General features: G+C 39.2%; 1 protein-coding gene and 1 pseudogene across 1 annotated transcript; one reads left to right on the forward strand and one right to left on the reverse strand.

Moving 5' to 3' along the window:
• Positions 1–690: 690 nt before the first annotated feature.
• LOC131313943 (exocyst complex component EXO84C-like) lies at positions 691–13,268 on the reverse strand (annotated as a pseudogene).
• Positions 13,269–19,184: 5,916 nt separating this feature from the next.
• Positions 19,185–19,547, forward strand: LOC131313944 (PKS-NRPS hybrid synthetase cheA-like). The gene has a single exon (XM_058342439.1). The coding sequence runs from the start codon at positions 19,185–19,187 to the stop codon at positions 19,545–19,547; it is 363 nt and encodes a 120-aa protein (XP_058198422.1).
• Positions 19,548–20,724: the final 1,177 nt, after the last annotated feature.

Below are 20,724 nucleotides of genomic sequence, written 5' to 3' on the forward strand. Positions count from 1 at the left end.
ATCTTGCAAACTGTTACAGTTTTAATCCCTTAAACTGTTCCCCCGCCCTAAATGGCTAAAAATTGATTAATCAAACAAAATCGTAAACAAACATCTTTCGCAAATGCCTAAGTAGAGACCGATCTCCGGATTGGGTGAGAGGGGTGCCATAAAACCCTTCCCCTCTCGTAACCTGGCTCCCGAACCCAGATATGGTTATGACGGACTGGTTCCTTAACTTTTTCAAATCAATCAGCGCGGCAAGTGCTTCGAAATACGGTTCCTTGAGTGTCGGACCTTCAAACCCGAGTGGCGACTCTGTATTTTGCGAGCGCTTGCTTCCCCGCTCGCGCTCCCTCGACCCGGGCCCCATTGCGTTTTGGAATCCGGAAATTCCGAAAATGGGCACGCATGCCCACAATTTCTAAATATTTTCCATGAATACTAGTAAATACCAACCCCATTGTTCGTCAATTTCTAAATATTTTCCATGAATACCAATACACTTTTTGCTCATTACTAGCATTTTCCTTCAAAAATTGAACAAAAGGCCTTCTTTGGTTTATTTACCTACAAACAAGCCCCAATCATATTCCTTTTTTTTTTACTTTCCCTTACCCAGACAATCTACGATGGAAACACAAATTGAACACAAAATTGCCTAATCAAAACTGGAAATTTTAAAATGTATCCTGAACAAATGCACCAACATAATAAAGTTTCAGCCAATTGACATGATTTTTTATTTATTTTTGCTAAAAATTGCTTGGATCTATAGGGAGGTAACAGCCCCCTAACTAAATTTCCAAGACATGCTCTTCTCAGTTCTACCATGAAGTACAAATATATGATAAATGCGTAGTACCAGTAGAGAACATCTTAAATATACAAACTACAACAGCGATAACCAAACTAACTCTTTAACTGCATATTCAATAGCATATGAACATATAAATCTCTCTATTAGACATGAATTTATCCAATGCTTTCAGCTTTCAGGATCCGTTAGGTAACCGGGACTTTCAAGTTCACCCATCTCTACAGAAACAAATGACTCGAGGGAACCAAGTGTTGAAAGGGAAGAAGGAGAGTCATCAAAATCAAAGATGTCCTCATCATTCATCAAGATGTGACCACCATCACTCACCATCATCATCATCATCTGTCCATCATCATGCATCATCATGAGGTGTTCTTCCTCAATGTCTGATCCGTCCGAACCGGAGGCTCCCTATAGAAGCTTGTTTATAGCTGTTTTGGCAGTCTCGACAAACCATTCGTCCTCGGGAAGTGCACTTACAAGGAATGAGAGTTTAATTTTCAGGCAAAATAAAGTCAAAATCCAAGCAAATTTTTATATTCTGTGGGGGAAAAATCAAAGCAAATAGATGGGTACCTTAGGATAAAAAAAAAGATGGGTACCTTTGTGGATCTATGCCCCTGGCGGAGAAGGTCCGAATTGCGCGAGTTATTATGGCAGATGCCATCTGATGGATCTATCGTGATGGTAACCCGTAAAACGCGTTATTTCAACAGTGAAGTGCATGTCTAGAATTAACTGCCAACAAGAAGTTGAGAGAGAGAGAGAGAGAGAGAGAGAGAGAGAGAGAGAGAGAGACTATTCACAACTATTTAGCAATGCATATAATAGACTCATAAACACGTATCAAACAAACACAAAACTATTATAATACCAATTACCAATACATCTCTAAAAACTCCATAGAACACTAAGAAGCATACGCACTTCTAATAGAGTGCTCTTTTTGTTTGAACACATGTCGGCACAGTGGCACTCATAGGACACTCTTTACGTTTGTCTTTCATGTTATTTCTCATTCAGATGCTCTTTACCTTGCAAAGTGTTGTTGAAATAATTGATATAGTTTTGAGAGGAATAGAAAGGGAAGATGAACCAAACAAGGGCCATAGCCTTATCAACTCAATTTTAAATGAATCAATAAAAAATTGGTCTCAGGTCCATTATGTGAATTTCATAAGCCCACAAGTCCACTTATTAGTTTTGTAAGGTGTCAAGTCCATTTTAAAAAGTTCATAGTAGGCCCAAGCCACTCCCTAGGGTAGGGTAGGGTACCCTAGGGTATGGACTTTCATAGGGTACCCTAGGGTAGAGACTTTCATAGGGTACCCTAGGGTTTAGAGACTTTCATAGGGTTTTAGGGTGCACTTTCCTATTATAAGGTAGGGTAGGGTATCGGATCCTAGCATAGGGTACTGTGAAAGGAAATGTATCGTAGTGTATCCCTACAATTATGGCACAGATTAGGCGTAATCATATTGTAATCATAGATTAGACATAATCATATCAATTAGGCTTAATTAGCATAATCATATCAATTAGGCTTGATTAGGTTTTCCTTTTGTGTATCATTTCTAGGGTTATTTATACCCAACTTTGTAATCATCTATGAATCAATAACACATATCAGTTTTCTCCCCTCTGTTTTACACTTGTCTGGTTTCATGGCATCAGAGCTATACCGATCCGGCATTTCATTGGAATAGCTTCTTAACTTCCCTCTGTTAAATCTGTCCACCTCCATCTTTCTGTCTGTCTGTCTCTCTCTCAGTCAAATACATAACCGACAAATACAAAACCCTTTCCGACCCTCATCAGCAATTCTCCGCACTCCAGCGACCCTCAACAGTCTCCAATGACCTCCAAAGGTGCTCCTCCAGCCTTTTCCTACCTGTTTCAGACACTACTCATCACTCAGTCATCTCTGGCAACCTTCTGACTACTCTCCGGTGACTCTGTTTGATTGCAACTGCTCTGATTCTGCTTCTTTAGAACAGATCTGGTTCAGTACTTTGGCTTTATTTTAGATTCTTTGTTCTGTTATTCACCATGGTTGACGATAAGATCCCTATTAGCGTACGTTTGACTGGTAATAACTATTCATATTGGTCACATGTGATGAAAATTTTTGTTATGGGTAAAGAAATGTGGGGGCACGTAGATGGTTCAACGTTACCCCCCTTCTGATCCAAAAGACCCAGGGTATTCCACTACCTTAGGAAAATGGACCAAAGAGAATGCTCAAATTCTGACTTGGTTTCACAGCTCAGTGGAACCAAGTATTGGTATGAATTTCTCAAAATATAACACAGCAAAGAAAGTTTGGGATTATTTAAAAGCTTTGTATCTGGAATCGAACTTTGCTAAACAATACGAGCTTGAAATGTCTATCCGGAATACCACCCAAAACAATAAATCGATTCAAGAGTTTTATATTGAGATGACTACTTATTGGGATCAGTTAGCTCTTACGGAAACTTCAGATTTGCAGTTACTTGATAGCTATGTCAAGTTTCGTGAGGAGCAGCGACTTGTATAGTTTCTTATGGCCTTTCGGACACAGTTTGAGCCTCTTCGTGGGGCTATCTTGCACCGGTCTCCATTGCCCTCAATAGATGGTGCTATTCATGAGCTTATTGCTGAGGAAACCCAGTTCAAAGTGGCTAATCTTGCACCTCCCTCATAGTCTGTCTTTGCTACCCAGTCTGCCCTGCCTATTCAGTACTCTACACCTCTCTTGCCCACTCTGGCATCCCATCTTTCTCAGGTTTCGGGCAATCCTCGGCCTCACATTCCCACAGATAAGTGTAGCTATTGTCATCAGAAGGGTCATTGGAAGCATGCATGCCTTAAGCGTGTTCAGCCGAAGGGCAGAAATAATTCTCACTCAAGTGGTCCTTCTCGGTCATCACACCAGCATTATCGCCCCTATGCAGCCTTAGCAGCACCTAACTCTGGTGTGGTTCCTTCTCCTCCCATGTTCGAGCAATATCAGCAGTATAAGGCTTTCATGGAAGCCATTCAGGAGGATCATTCCCAAGCTTTTGCCTTGTCCTCTACCCACTCAGGTTTGCATGGTTCAGGTGTAACAGGTATATTACCGACCACTTGGATTTTTTACTCTGGTTGTTCACATCATATGACTTTTGATTCCTCTCTTCTTATTAAATGTGTCTCTCCCTCCTCTCCTATTAGTGTTGCCACTGCAAATGGATCTCCCATGCATGTTGTTTCTATTGGTTCCATCCACTCGACTTCGCTATCTATTTCTAATGTCTTTTATGTTCCTCAGTTAACATTAAGCCTTCTTTCAATTAGCCAGCTATCTGACTCTAGTTTTGATATCGTTTTTTCTTCCTCTGGTTGTGTTGTGCAGGATCGGGAGTCCAAGAAGCAAATTGGGACAGGCCATAGAGTTGGTGATCTCTATACCTTAGAGAGCTTGCACATCCCGTCCAAGTCATCTTCTACTGCTGCATCGTCTTTCTGTTTAGATTAGAAGTCGTCTCCTTTCTATCTTTGGCATTCTAGATTAGGACATTTGTCTAATGAGCGTCTTAAACTCTTAGTTAAGTCTGGTTCTTTGGGTCAAATTTCTATCAGTGATATTTTAGATTGTAGTGGTTGCAAACTTTCCAAAATGTCTGCATTGCCTTTTAATAAAAGTACTTCTGTCTCTTCATCTCCTTTTTAGCTTGTTCATGCAGATTTATGGGGCCCATCCCCAGTTGCAACAAAAGTTGGTTATGTTTATTATGTTTCTTTTGTCGATGATTATAGTCGGTATACCTGGGTTTATTTGTTGACACACAAGTCTGATTTCTTTAAAATTTATCAGACTTTTCATGCCATGGTTCAAACTCAGTTTTCTGCATCTATTAAAACCCTTCGTTCTGACCTGGGTGGGGAGTACTCTCTTTCTGAATTTACAGCCTTCTTAGACACACATGGGACTATTCATCAATCCTCTGACACTCCTTCCCAGAATGGTAGAGCAGAAAGGAAGCATCATCACCTTCTTAACACCGCTCAATCCCTCTTATTGTCATCTTCCGTTCCTTCTGTTTTCTGGGGAGAAGCCGTCCTCACAGCAGCTTATCTTTTAAATCGGATGCCCACTCCCCTTCTGTCTGGTAGTTCTCCTTATGAGCGACTCTACGGTCAAATTCCCAACTACTCTCTCCTCCTTGTGTTTTGTTCTACCTATTTTGTCCTTCTCCCCAAGAAGGATCGTACTAAGCTCAGTGCTTGATGTGCCGTATGTGTCTTCTTGGGGTATGGATTAATCAAAAGGGTTATCAATGTTATGATCCAGTGACAAAGAAGTTATATATATCACGACATGTCACATTCTTAGACCATTTACCTTATTTCACTTTCCTCCCAAAGCTACTCCTATGGCCAAAGAGGATCTGATTCATATTGATCCCTACCCTATGGACGTGTCGTCAGATGAATATACCTCCACTCTTGAGGTATCCGATATTCCTATAGCTTATTCTCCACCTTTGCCTCCCAGCCTGCTTCAAAAGCTCCTGATCTGCCTCCTCGCCGATATCCTGCTTGTGAAAATTGCCATCCACAGGTAAAATTTGATTTTTCTCATACTTGCTTTACCTCTTCTTATCAATCTTTTCTTTCTCAGATTCACATTTACTTTGAGCCTAGGTCTTATAAAGAAGCTTGTAATGATCATAATTGGGTGGAAGCGATGAATGTTGAACTTACTACTCTTGCTCAAAATCATACTTGGGAGTGGGTAAGAATCTCATTGGTTGCAAATGGGTGTATAAGGTGAAAACTCATTTTGATGGCTCTTTGGAACGCTACAAAGCCCCCTTAGATGCTAATGGGTTTTCTCAGGAGTATGGGATTGATTATGAGGAGACCTTTGCACTTATCGCCAAAATGACCACTGTTTGCACTTTGATATATGTTACTGTTGTGCATCAGTGGCCTCTTTATTAGTTAGATGTGAAGAATACGTTTGTTAATGGGTATCTTTCTGAAGAGGTTTCTATGTGTCCTCCTCCCCGCTTCTCTTATCCCTCTGGTCTTGTTTGTGGCCTGCGCCGCGCCCTTTATGGTTTGAAACAATCTCCTCGTGCTTAGTATGCCCGTTTTCAAGATGTGGTTCTTCAGATTGGGTTTCAGCCTAGTATGCATGACTCTGCGCTCTTTCTTTGGTGCACCTCTCGCTGTCTGATCCTTCTATTGTGGTACGTGGATGATATGATCATCACTAGTTCTGATTCTACTGCTATTGATGACGTGAAATGCCATCTCTTCCGTGAGTTTGAAATGAAAGACTTGGGCCCTCTTTGGTATTTTCTTGGTTTGAGGTTGCATCTTCTCCTAAAGGGTATCCTCTGGGCCAGTCCAAGTATGCTACTGATATTCTCCACCGTGCTTGTCTCACTGATAACAAAATCGTTGACACTCCTCTTGAGCTCCATGCCAAGTTCTCTCCCTCTGATGGTGTTCCTTTAGAGGATCCTACTGAATATCGTGAGTTGGTGGGCTGCTTGGTTTATATTACTGTGACTCGGCCTAACATTGCCCATGCTGTTCATATTATGAGTCAGTATGTTTGTGCTCCTTGGTCTATCCATTGGGCCGCCCGATTACGCATTCTGCGTTATGTTCGTGGTACTATCCATCAATGTCTTTTGCTCTCCTCTACGTCAAGTTTGACTCTTCAAGCTTACGCCGATGCTGATTGGGCAGGTGATATTCGTGACCGCAAATCAACCTCTGGCCTTTGTGTTTTTCTAGGCGATTCCCTTATGTCCTGGAAAAGCAAAAAGCAATCTGTTGTTGCTCGTTCCACCGTTGAAGCTGAATATTGTGCTATGGCTCATGCTACCTCAGAAATAGTTTGGCTTCGCTGGCTCCTCTCGGATATGGGTGTCTGTCTTTTATCCTACGTCTCTGTATTGTGATTATAAGAGTGCTATACAGATAGCCCACAACTCGATCTTCCATGAACATACTAAGCACATTGAAATCGATTGCCATTTTGTTCGTTAGCATCTTCAGTCAGCTACCATTACCTTACCCTTTGTTTCCTCCATGTTGCAGTTGGCTGACTTCTTCACGAAGACCCACACTACAGCCCGATTTTGCTTTCTCCTTGGCAAACTCTCTATGCTCTCCACTCACGCATCCAAGTTTTTTTTTTTTTTTTGGGGGGGGGGGGTGAAAGGAAATGTATTGTAGTGTATCCCTCCAATTATGGCACAGATTAGGCGTAATCATATTGTAATCATAGATTAGGCATAATATCAATTAGGCTTGATTAGGTTTTCCTTTTGTGTATCATTTCTAGGGTTAAAAGTTCAATTTCAGGAACACAGCTTTGGCAGTAGAAGAAAATACACAATCTCAAGAAAGGACACCAAAAGGGGTATTTCCTTTGCATATTAATATCAGAAGGATTGCAAGTACAAGGTAAAACTGCACTCAAACATGTTAATACCACAACATTTAGCAAAAATAAAACATGAAAGATCGATAAAATAACTTGAAACAAACAAACAAGTTAATAACCAAATGCAACTATAGACTGGCAGGGGAAAACGATTCAAATACCCGAAACAAATTTCCATTACAAGGAAATAGAAGAACTAAAGCAGATAAGATTGCATGAAGTGGCTAAAGTTGACCCAATGTCCACATTCCTAAAAGTTCCTCATAGAATATTTTACAAGTTACCATTACTTTTGACATGTAAGGAACATTGTAATTAACAAAACCATGCAAAATTGAAGAGTAAAAACATCGACCAAATATGATACTTTCGACAGTTTGAGAAGGAAAATACAACCTGGAAGGGTAGTGAAGGCAGAGGATCAGAATCCTAGAACAGATCCTTTCCTTCACCAGTTAAATAAATCTGTGCAGCTAAACGCGTTTTCCCATCTCTGTTGTAAATGAAACTCAAAACATATTGTTGACAGAAGTGATCTCTGAGCTTGTCTAGTGAATGTTGAAGATGGCACCTCCAATCCTTGAGTTCTATAGTATTGCTTGATGTGGCAATGATGTTGTCACGTACTCCAGTCCCTGCTTCCTTGCTTTCATTAAATGCACTCAAAATTCTGGACATAGCCATTGGTAATAGCTCGTCCGCAATAGTATACGCAGTTTCCAATAGCGCAAGCTGTTCAGAGTCCGTCTCTGCTCTAAAAGGTAGAGCTTCTTTCAAGTCTGTAAGATTGTCATCTTCAGAATGGCTAAGTAACGCTTTAATCAAAGAATCCACATACTTGTCAAATAGATGTGAAATTCTGGTCAGGATGTTCACTCCAAAGTGAAAAATGACTAGGGGAGTCAACTGCTCTACGATCTCCTGCAAAGAATGTCATCCTCTACATTATCAATTGATAACTAAACCACGAATGTAGCAACAACCATGTAGATATTTGAGCTATCTACACATCCCCAAAGTATAACAAAAAAAATTTAAGTCACCATCCAGCCAATCACACCGCATATCCATGCGGAGAATTTTGAGATCTGAGTTTGACTTGGTACCAAATTCATGTTCAAATAAGCATGCACGGCGATGTACTTACCCCGTTTACACGAACACATGTCTCTACCGTTACCAATACATCATACCACAAGGCATGAATGCGAAGACATGGCAAGTATATGACACAAAACTGGACAAACAATCATGGCAGTTTTTTAAAGAATGAAGAACAAAATTGAGCAAAGATATAATTATTTATACGGAAAATAGTAATTAATTGATTCTCTAAGTTCACATGTTGACGAAAGTTGAAATAGGAAACCCTCAGCGGTTAAAAAGGTTTACCATCGCAATAACTAAATAGCCAAATGCTTAATTCTTTTAATCCTCCATTTAGTTTTTCGAGGTTTGTGTTAAGACCCCAGGGGTAACTCATTTGTGTCCATGAACGCCTCCATTATAATTTCTGGAAGCTTGTGTGAAGCGCCAAGAAGAGTTTAATGTGCATCCCCCGCGATGGACGGGCCTTTCTAATGTATGTCTGAAGCATAGACTCTTCTAGATGAATATGGAAACAATATATATACATTAGGATGTGGGTCTTACACTTATATATTAATGCTCGACAAGTATCATTACCAGATACAAGGGATGCAGTATGCTAGGAGGAGTGACCATGCCTCCTAGTGTATGTAAAGTCTACATGTAATCTGAACTAACAAGATCAAAAATTTCTGGCACATGGACTAATTCCAGAAGCTTGTTTCCTCGGATTACTAAATGGTAAGGGTCATTGCAAAAATCACAAAAGATCAGGACCACATACAGGTGGACGACAACAAGGAATATGGTTTGACACTTGACAGTCAATTTTAAGATGAAAAGTATAATTATAGGCCAACTAAGATTTTCTCATGCATGTCATATCATAGGAAAAATGGTTCTGTAGACTCTTGAGTAACAACATGAATCACATGGTCAAAATCATTCTCAAAATACTAATAGTTCTGCAATCCCTGATGTTTATGCCAAGCAAATATTTTGTTTCTAGTGTACCCAACAGAAAACCATGTACTATATAAGTTTCCATTCCCTAGAATCAACATAATTTGATGATGAAAATGAACCTCATTCCACAACCGATGAGAAAGTTATCAGATGATGTTGCAAAAATAGAAAGTGGAGAGGCAAAGCGAGGCGACAGTGGCAAGCTCTCGTCACTTTCAGCAAAGTCAAGAACTTGTCTTCTAGCCCTTCTAAAATTCAACTCCATGACTTCGTCAATGTATGGTCGCAAAAGCACCAAAAGCAACTTTAAGAGTTTTAGGCCTTGCGATTCCAATGCAGAACAGTGACTAAGACTAGCCTAAACACAAATACTGGCTGCACGCAAAGCATAAACCGTCTCAGAAGGAAGAGCATTCTCCTTAACCGACCATACAAAAGATTCAATTTCACATTCTGCCCATTGAATGACTCTATTTGTATAAGTAGGATTGTCGCCAAACACCAAGCTAGAGTCCTTTGATGTCAATGAGATCGCCGAAAACACAAGGTTCGATAATGTGGCTGTATATGTTTCTAGGTAACTAGGGCAAAATGGAAGAAAAGCCTCGATGTTTCTTTGAAGCCGCGATCCATGAGATTTCAACAGTAACTGATTAGCCAAAGCGCTTTTTCCAAGCTTTACTAAGCCAGATAAAGCCTTCTTCAGTTCAAGAATACCAACCAAGGTTTTTTTAGTGATCTCAACAAGTTGATCCTCAACCATTGCCTTTCTTTTCAGAAAGGCGGACTTGTACGACGAGGGTTCAGCAGATGAAGTATCTCCTGAGCCTTTCAGCTCTGGTTGACTTGTCTCTTCAACGTCCACTGCCTCCAATGCTTCTTCCACTTTGTGCTCAGCCAAGAGAACATCAACATTCTCCAAAAATATCCTTTTGTGATCTTCTGCTTCATTTGGCAAGGGATCCTCAAGTTTAGAATTTTCCTAGTTTTGCTCAGTTTCCCGGATGTCACCAATAACTTGGTTCCACTCATCCAATTCACAGCATACACCACTCATCAAATCATGCACAAGGATCCCTTGAGCAGAAATAAGCTTTCATAGATCATTCAACTCATGCTCCGTTTCCACCACTTCTTCAGATAGCCTGCAATAATCACCATAATTAATATTCTGCATATGTGGATCAGATCTATTTACCAAAGTTACAGAACGAAAAGACATTCAACTAAGCTTATATGCAGTTGAGGAATCATTTAATAGCCACATTGTTTGTCAGGACATATATTCAACAAGGAGGTGATATCTCAACAATGTTACTAAAATACGTCAGACTGTTAACACTGACTATGGCAATACCCATGAGAAGTCAACGACTCTTTGAACTGCTAGTTCGTTTAGCAGTCCCAAAATATGAAATGTTGATACTTTAGGAGTTTAGTGGCTTTAGGTGCAACGTTTTGAGGCTTCATGTTTCTAGCAATATAACTCAAGTTACTCAATATACAGGACAACATATGACCTTAGCCCAGTCATTGCACTTACGCAAGCGTGTCGTGGAAAACATGCCTGAGCTTCGCAATCATCAAACACTAAACAATGAACTACATTTGACTTCTTAAATTTACTATTCCAAGTAACGAAGATTCATCAAGAAATGGGCAAAATTTGTAAAATGCATCACTTACGTGTGTAAAAACTTGGTTCCCTGATGGTTTTATCTTTCTACCACGATCTCCCATTATGAACACACCAAAAGTAGACAGGATATCAAGTTCATTTTCGCCGTCAATAGTCATGCAGCCATAGCCAAGGCTTTAGAGAGTGATTGGAAATATTAGGAAGTTTTATAGAGACATTTTTGCAGAAGTATATGTCATGTTTGGTTCCTACGGTTATTCACAAATTAGCTCATTGTGTGCTATCAACAGAAAAGAGAGATGTCAGCAGAAAAACACACTACATTACCTCAAGAAAGCCAGGTATTTTGTGCGAGTATTTCGACACAAGTTCTCCACTGCATCCTTTAAATCCAAAAGCTCAAAACAGAGTTTCCTGATTCCCTACATGCATAATGTCTTCAACTTATAACTGTTGCATTTATCCAAGGAAATGCGGGGAAAATTGTTGTGGTGGGCGTTTGACTATCTCAAAGCCTAAAAAGTAACAAATTGAAACGCTATTAAACATATCGGGGAAGGCACACATCTACACTAAAACATGCAGGCATATGACACCATATTCGGCTACACTGCAAAAACAGCTTAAAAACACAAAACTCAGATAGTAAAGGGGCTTCTACCTCTTCAGGAGCATACATATTGCATATCAATAGCTCAAAGAGTTGCGTCCTTTTTATATGTAATTTTTCGTGGTTAAACAAAAGAGAGACAATTTTCAAAAAAACAAAAACAAAAGAGAGACATAATTAGGAACAATTATACCAAACAATCAAATGAAATCCTCTCTAGATTCACGCTCCTGTCCGCGATGTAAAGTACCTGAGGAAAAAAAAACATTTTAAGGAGAGGAGTGTTTAATGCGCCTGCACCCATTTCTTAGGGTGTTTGGTGTGTTCAAACCCATTTTCAACTAACCGGGAGGCAAACATCTACGCCCACACATGCAAGCACATCATACATCATATTTGGCTAGGTTGCAAAAACTCATTCAAAACAGAATTGTCACAACAATCAAACCAATCCTTCTCTTCAACGACACCTTTTCCCTTGGCAAAGACAGCAGCCATACCAACTCCAACCTCATCCTCCGCCACCCCAACCTCAGGATTTACACTATGGCCAATGGGGGTATATGCCCCCCTCAACTCTTCAACACTTATGTAACCCATAGTACTTCTGTAATCTTTTAATTTGCCCTTTTTAAAGTTACCTCCTATTGAGTTCTGTGTGGCGCACGTAATTTTATTTCAATAGTTGTTCTTTGTGGCGCATGTAATTTTATTTCAATGACCCCACCTAATTTTATTTCACCTTCTATCTCGATGAATATTGATTTGTGTTATGCATTCACTTTTGTTCAAATATTCACACAGATATCACTGTGGTTTCACCGTATGAAGAAAAGTCTGTGTTAATATAATGTGGTAGTGACTTTAACAGAGTCCTTGCAGTAAGAAAACCTCCCAGTCCTTCAACCAATTTTTCATCAAATTTCAGTGTTAATTTGGTTTAGAAGGTTAATGAGATAAGAACCCCTCCAATGGTTCTGATCAAACTTTTGAAATATTCCCAACTTATCCCAAGAACCCATATTGCTTGGGTGTGGAATAGGTGATCACTTAATAACATTTGGGACTTCTCCACTCAATGTCAACTGGTTTTGAGGTCTGTCACGTGTGGCCACTTTTGAGTCCTATCATCGTGCAGCCTTTTTGCTGATCTGTCTTTGCGGGGTGTGGATTGTAATTTTTTTTATTAAAATGTGGGATGGAACGGACCCCACTCTAATACCATGTGGAAACTTTATGTCCATCTCAAAACCAATTGGCAATGAGTGGAGAGGCCCCAAATATTATTAAGTGATCACCCATTTCAAACCCAAGCAATGTGGGACTCTATTTCCTTAACAATTTTTATTTTCAAAAAAATGAATGTTCCTGCCGATATTCTTATCCCAAGAAATGTAACGAAAACCCATTAAACAACATTAATCAATGATGAAGGTTAAAATGCAGAAATTTCAACACTCAGGTTTGTTTGGAACTTGTGGAAATTGAAGTAGAACACACCATTGGGCTTTACTTTAATTTCCCTCGACTGGATTTTCTCAGCGACCAAACCAATGGGAATATGGGAAAAAGAGATGAAAGTTATTAACCTTTTCAGTGTTGGACTGGTAAATGGTGTCGATTTTGGACTGCGGAGTGACGGATTCAATGGATAGGAAGTCATCTTCTTCTTCACTGTTCTCCATTTCTTACCTCGCTTTCGCTTCACCCACTTCTTTCTCTTTCTCTCTTCCAGTTACAGGGCTTTAAAAAAAGGAAAATTTCATATTACCACCTTCAAATCGAGGGGCGACTATTCGTAGCCCTGTATTTTCTTCCTTAGTCCACTTCTTCACGTAGCCCATTTCTAATATTTTAAAAACTAAATATTTCTCCATATAACCCATTAAATGTACCTAATCTTCCCATTATACCCTTCCCCTCTCAAAAATTACTCTTTAACTCCCACCCTAAGCCCTCACCCCACATTTACGTCTCCCACCCCCATTGCCGCCTCTCACCTCCATAGCCACCACCGTACCACCGCCACTCCTGCCGTCGCACCACCACCGCACCTTCAAGGTCTCTCTCTCCCTCTCTCTCTCTCTCTCTCTCTCTCTCTCTCTCTCTTTGTTCGTTAGTCTCTCTCTCTTTGAGTATATACATACATGTATGTATATATACAATAACAACAATTAGATCACTTTCGGAAATAACATGTCGAAAATATGTACAAAATTCAGTAACCAACTGCCGAACTATATATACAAAAATCATACATAACATTTCGGTAAATAGCTGTTGAAAAAAAGATTATATTTCGGTAACTACATGTCGAAAATATGTTCAACCTTCGGTAAACAACTGTTGAACTACAATATACAAAAATCATACATACATTTTGGTAAATAGATGTTGAAAACAAGATTATATTTCGGTAACTACATGTCGGAAATGCATTCAACAAAAACAAGAAACATATATTTCGGTAATTGAATGCTGAAAATGTATTTCAATTTCGGTAACTAACTGTCGAGTATGGTAATAGTTTACAGTGGTTAGCTACCGAAATTACTTACTTTACTATGTTCGAACTAGAAACATCGAAAAACCCTCGAAAACTAGGTTTACAAAATCCAGACGCCACAACAACAAACCAGAGGCCATTGTAAATGGAAAAACTTACCTCCTAATGCGGCTTCCAAGATACAATGTTCATCACAGTATCTTCCTTCTCCTCTGCCATCATATGATTGCCAATAGAATTTGATTCAATTTCAAAATCCAAACCTACAAGTGGGTCAAAAATGGATCAATGGAAGGACTTGAACCTTCCATTGATACAATATTTGGCCCTTACTCCTCCTCCATTGGAAAATTTGAGAAAGAGGAGAAAAGAGAATAATGATTTAGAGAGAGAGAGAGGAGAAGAGAAGATGAACAGGAGAAGGCCGAAGATGAAGAACATGAGGTCCCCTAGTCTGTGTGTTTTTTTTTTAAAATGTGAATGTGATTTTTGAGGGGGAAGGGGGAAGACCATAATTTAGGGGTTTTGGTCATAAGAGCATGTAGGTCATTTCATGTATAGGTATAAGGGTAAGTAGGTCATTTTGCATTTAGGGGTCATGTTGTAATTAGTCAAAAAAATTTAATAGGCTAAGGGAGAAAATAAGGGGTTGTGAATCGCCTCTCAAATCAAACATCGACACTTGATCTTAACAAAACATTACACTTTTTCATGCAAATTACACATTGACACCTGATCTTAACAAAATATCACATAAAAACCTGACATATTAAAAAATTCATCAATTAAACCCCTACCGTTAACCTCCGTCAAAAAACTAACGGAAAACATGTTTCTCTTTCTAATTTTGCTACCCACACAGACTTTTTTTCACATATTTTGCACAAATTTTTTGTGGGGTCCATTTTCGGGTCTCACACAAATTATCCGATATGTTCACTAATTTTAAAATATTTTTTCAAGCAATCTTGTAAAAAATCAGCTCCATAAAATAAATATAAGTGTATGATCCAATTGTACAGCTTTTCATTCAGAATTCTGGATTAACATTTTGAATAAAAAGTTGTAAGACTGGATCAAACACTTACATTTACCCTATTGACCTGATTTTTTTACAGGGTTACGCAAAAAGTATTTTAAAACTAATGAAATGATCGGATCATTTTTAGGGACCCAACACAAAAATCTATGTAATACTAATCTATATGGGTACACTGAGTAGTGTTAGTTGCTATAGTGAAAAATAAATTAAAAAAAACAACTCAGCACTATGAAGGAAAGAAAAACGAAAAATAATAACGTAGAAGAAAATATTTGTGTTACAAAAATATTTTGTGGGGACCCATAAGTGAACCGATCCGCTCATTAATCTTTCTTTCTTTTTTTTGCATGAGCCTATAAAAATAAAGCTCAACGGGGTAAATGTAAGTGTTTGATCCAATTTTATAACTTTTCATGCATAATTTTAATGCGAAATTCTGAGTAAAAAATTGTACGATTGGATCATACACTTACATTATCCGATGGAGCTAATTTTTTGCAAGGATTCTCAAAAAAATATTTTTGACATACTCAATAGATCAAATAATATGTGTGCGACTCAAAAATGGGCTCCACAAAAAAAAAAGTCCAGAATATATGAAAAAAGTCAGTGAGGGTAGTAAAATTAGAGAGAGAAACATGTTTTCCCTTTGTTTTTTGACGGAGATTTACTGTAAGGGTTCAATTGATGAGTTCTTTAATATGTCAGGTGTATATGTGATATTTCGTTAAAGTCAGGTGTTTATGTGTGATTTGTGTGAAATGTCAGGTGTTAATATAAAATTTTCCAAAAAAACAAAAAACAAAAAGACCGCTGCTATTCGCAGCCCGGTTTTATACCTACAGCCATTAAATTTTTTTTCATTTATGAACAAAAATGCCCTCCTGGAGTGTGAGCTTTGTACCCTAAACTTATTACATACTTACAACCACAAACAACCACAAGGGTTGCCTATTTCCCTCCCCATTTTTACGCATCCCTCCTTCTCCCTCCCCATTCGAACTCCTCCATTTTTATTAGCTCTCACCACTACCAGCCACCTCCTACCAACAAGCACCACCAACCACTATACTGGTCTTCCTGCCCTCCTCCTCCGAAACTATCAATAGAAACTTCAATTGCTTCATCTCCCTCCATTGATAAACAAGATATAGTTGACCCGTCATTACACTACGATGTGGAGTTGGAAGATCACACAATAGAAGTTGAGAAACAAGTTGCTAGCACAGATGTTGTAGTTACGGAGTAAAAACCGCAACAAGAGGTAAGCTCACCCTCTATTTTTAATTTCAGTTCTAGCCTGACACATTCGGACACACAGTGTCAAAACTTCACAAATTTTTCAAACTCTAATATCTGAATTATATACAGATTTTCGGATGCTAGTATCCGAATATTGTCAACATTTTCAGAAACTTAAATCCGAATTTGGTGTCAATTTTCAGATTTTAATATCCGAATGGAATTGCAGAGAATCATGTGCTTACCTGGCTTGTCTTTGGGTGTTCCAGGGTGACACTTCAACACTTGATAGTTATGTAAGGCCATTGACTATACCTACTTCCATTGGTCATCCATACGATTATACGGAGTATTTCACAACGGAGAAGGTGAGTGTTTTGTGATGGAGCATTTGTCATGTGCAAACTTATATTATGGGTAATGAATATTTTATTTGTGTGTCATGCCTCGATTTTAAAAATAAATAGAGATAACTTTCTTTAAAGAAAATCCTCACAATAACACATATAATATCCATAATTACTTCCCAAAAGAGTATCGTGTCAACCTTTTAAACACAAGGTTCCAAATTATTACTACACGAGGTACCACTGCCCAATACTTTCAAAATACATAAGTAAAAGAAAATAATAAGAGTTTACATTACACCTTCAAACTAAGTATGGAATAAACTAGTGTCTTCACTTTCCCTGCTTCCAAAAGAATGCACTCTAAATGCATGCACATCACCCCATGCTACGGCTCCAAAGTCACACCTGAAATATGAAGGGTTGAGCAAACACGCGCCTAGTAGGAAAATCTCCAACAACTTCACATGCATATGAGATGATAAAATCAAAGAACAGTTCGAATAAAATTAATGATGGAGGATATTTCCTAGGGTAAGAGATAGTGCGTCCAACCGCTTCGTTTAACTTAAAACATAACACACACCCTCACACGCTCACGCACACACTTCCTCCTCTCTAAATGGTACTAAGCTATTTGAATCATTCAAGAAGACTTCGACTTCACATTCGTAGTTATAAAAAAAAAAAAAAAACATCTTTAGCTCATTTTTGAAAAGCAATCACGGACCTCATGAGAAAATCCCTTAATTCACATCCGGATAACCAAAAATGAAGATGCCGAACTCTTTATTGATTCCATGGAATGACAAAGGATTAGACGATTAAGGAGGTTCACAAGTTTTCGTGTCCTTCTCTTTTCAACAAACACTAGGGTAACCACGGCCTTTCCCGGGTCTTTTCCCATTTCAGAACACATTAAGCACATACATGGTCTCATTCTCGCAGAGTTAAACTAGTAAGGGATTGCCAAACAAACAACGGCAAGGGCGACAACCCATCCTATCCACTTATTCAAATTTCCTCACTAGCCTTATGTTCTATTTTTTTGGTACACTGCTGCCAAATCATCCGACTACACATAACAGATTTCATACTCATGGTCAGCACATCACCGAGTGGAGTGTAATATCTCTAAGCATCACAATTACACTGTAAAATTTCATCTCACAACTCTACCCAAAAACAATTCTACTTTTCCCGTAATAGCTAAGAACGCAACCAAGAATTTCCATCATACAAGAGTACAATCAAGTGTTCCTGTAATAATAAGTGACTACCATAGTTGGGGAGCAAAGAGTAACTAGGTCCTTATTATGAAAGCCCATCACAAATTTGATTCTAGGCTTTTCTCTTCTTTTTTTTTGTTTCTTTGTCTAAATCCATTCTATAGATGGAAGGACTTCAAATATTCATAGGGTATCATTCAAGTATGTGACGCAATGTGGAAGATTAATTTGGAAGTGTCAAGAAAGTACAAAAAAAAGATCGAAGATTGTTCGGAACGGCACCGAGGTGTGGCAGCAAGCAAAAATGCCCAAAAAGGGGCCAGGTATCAATACCCCAAGACCTGAAATTTCAGATTCATCACAGGTATCGATACCCTTCATCATGGTATCTATACCACGAGCACTCGAGCAGCGTTCCAGGTAGATTTTAAGCTAATCGAAGGGACATATGATCCCCTACCCAATCAAGGTCAACTATGGCTCTTACACGTTCTCTCATCACTATACTTCGGTATCAAATCCCTCTATCACATCACAAACTCAACGCATCGAAAAATGCCAAAATCACATCTAGGTTCGACTCTATTTCATGGAACAGGAATTTAAAGGAAGATTGCGCACATAATCAACACACAAGCATGTAGAGAGAGAGGAGAGATCCCTACCGAATGGGTTTTGAGAAAAACCCCCAAATCCCCAGCAAGCCCTAGCTGTTAAATTCGAGACCTATTTTGAGAAAAACCCCCAAATCCCCAGCAAGCCCTAGCTGTTAAATTCGAGACCTACCACAATTTGGCCTCCTCAGGGCTGGTCCAAGCGATTCCCATGCTCTAGGTCACGATCATGACGTGGGTTGAAGGTGGATCATCATGGATTCATGGTGTTGTGCACAATTTGGAGTGAGAGAGTGAGTGAGAGCTCAAAAGAGAGAGAGCCGAGAGAATAGAGAGATGGCGTGAGAGAGATGAGGGACTTAGGCGGATTGCTTTTCTCCACCACCACACAATCACATATATATATCCACACACACATGCCAAACACTCTCACCCTACACTTCCAAATTTTATCACATTAGCCCTAAAACTATATCCACATTGTCTCGGTTTTCTATTTTTTTTTAACGCTAAAATTATCAAAATTAAATACGAGCCTCTACATTATGCGTGTGTAGGTTTTTTCATTCGATGAAGAGTTGGTAGATTGGATAAGATGCACTGGTAAATAACGCGGGTTTGTCATTGTGATTAAGGGCTCGGAGAAATGTATTAAGAATCGCACACCTAGGATGAGGTTTTCATGTGAAATGAGCGGTAAATATAGGCCGTTTGTGAAGAAGGTTGAGGGGAAGGAGGTGGTTGTGAAGAAGAGAGTGCGGTCCATGGGCACCAAGAAATGTGAATGCTCATTTGAATTGAAAGCTGTAAAGGGCAATGATGGTTGGTCTGTCTCTATCCACAATGGCACTCACAACCATCCTCCAGCGGTATACTTAGAGGGCCATTCGTATGCCGGGAGGTTGTCATTAGAGCAGACTGCCACAGTGGTTGATTTGTCAGTCTTTTTGGTGAAGCCCAAAGAAATCCTAACCCATTTAAAGGTTCAAGATCCTCAAAATGCAACGACAATGAAAATTGCGTACAATATATGACAAAAGTACCGAGTGATAGAGAAAGCTGGGAGATCTCAAATGCAACATTTGTTGGGTCGGCTAGAAGAGTACAAGCATGTTCATTGGACCCGTGCGAACAAGGCTAGGAATGTCACAAAGTTGTTTGGTCTCCCCCATCTGCTGGGGAGATGTTACGTGCTTTTCCCCGAGTGCACATACAAGAGAAATAAGTATAAGTTTCTTTTGCTTCAAATTGTTGGTGTAACATCGATAAAGATGACTTATTGTGCAACGTTTGCTTCATGGAGTGTGAAAAACCTGAAAACTACACTTGAGTCTTGGAGAAGCTAAAAGGTATGATGGATCCCAACGTGCTTCCGTCCGTTATTGTCACGAATAGGGAGTTGGCACTTATGAATGCCATCACAAACGTTTTCCCTCATGCTACTCATCTCTTATGTAGGTGGCATATTGGCAGGAACGTATTAGCCAAGTGTAGAAAGATGTTTGATGACAAGAAGTGATAGGAGTTTATTTGCAGTTGGAGCCTAATCGTTCTTTCAGTGAGTGTTGCACAATACGAGGAGCGCCTTCGTGTTTTAAAGCGTGATTTTGAAATGGTTCTTGCAACACTTGAGTATGTGGAGAAAAACTAGTTGGTACCCAAAAAAGAGAGGGTTGTAGGAGCTTGAATGGACAAAGTCATGCATTTCGGGAACCTAACAAGTAATAGGTAAATGCTTCATTAGTAACTTAGGCACTTTCCTTATGCGCATTTCAAAAAAAATTCATATATTTATGTTATTTGCTATAGCTAATATCTTGCCATATTTATTCATAGGGCAGAGAGTTCACATTCGAAGCTAAGAAACCATCTTGAAAACTTACAATGCAATTTTGATAATATATGGGAGAAGATTCACAGATTGATGGTGTTACAAGTTACTGAAGTCAAAGGTTCTTTCAAGAAGAGCCTTAGTTTTGTGCAGCATGATTTTAGAACAACTCTATTTGATAGGCTAAGGGGAGCAGTTTCGTCGAATGCCATGACACTTGTTCTAGCAGTGTCCCATCAAGTCGAATGGTTTGTGGGATCGAAACGTGAGTGTGAGTGTGCTTTGAGGCACTCCCATGATTTACCTTGCGCTCATGAGATTGCTCCTTACAAGATGACAAATATCCCTCTACTGATTGAGTTAATCCACGACCATTGGAA

The sequence above is a fragment of the Rhododendron vialii genome, chromosome 13a (assembly GCF_030253575.1).
Source record: "Rhododendron vialii isolate Sample 1 chromosome 13a, ASM3025357v1".
Classification (NCBI taxonomy): domain Eukaryota; kingdom Viridiplantae; phylum Streptophyta; class Magnoliopsida; order Ericales; family Ericaceae; genus Rhododendron; species Rhododendron vialii.

Coding starts and splice junctions, on each gene's coding strand:
- LOC131313944 (XM_058342439.1), top strand. CDS start 19,185: ATGAGGTTTTCATGTGAAATGAGCGGTAAATATAGGCCGTTTGTGAAG.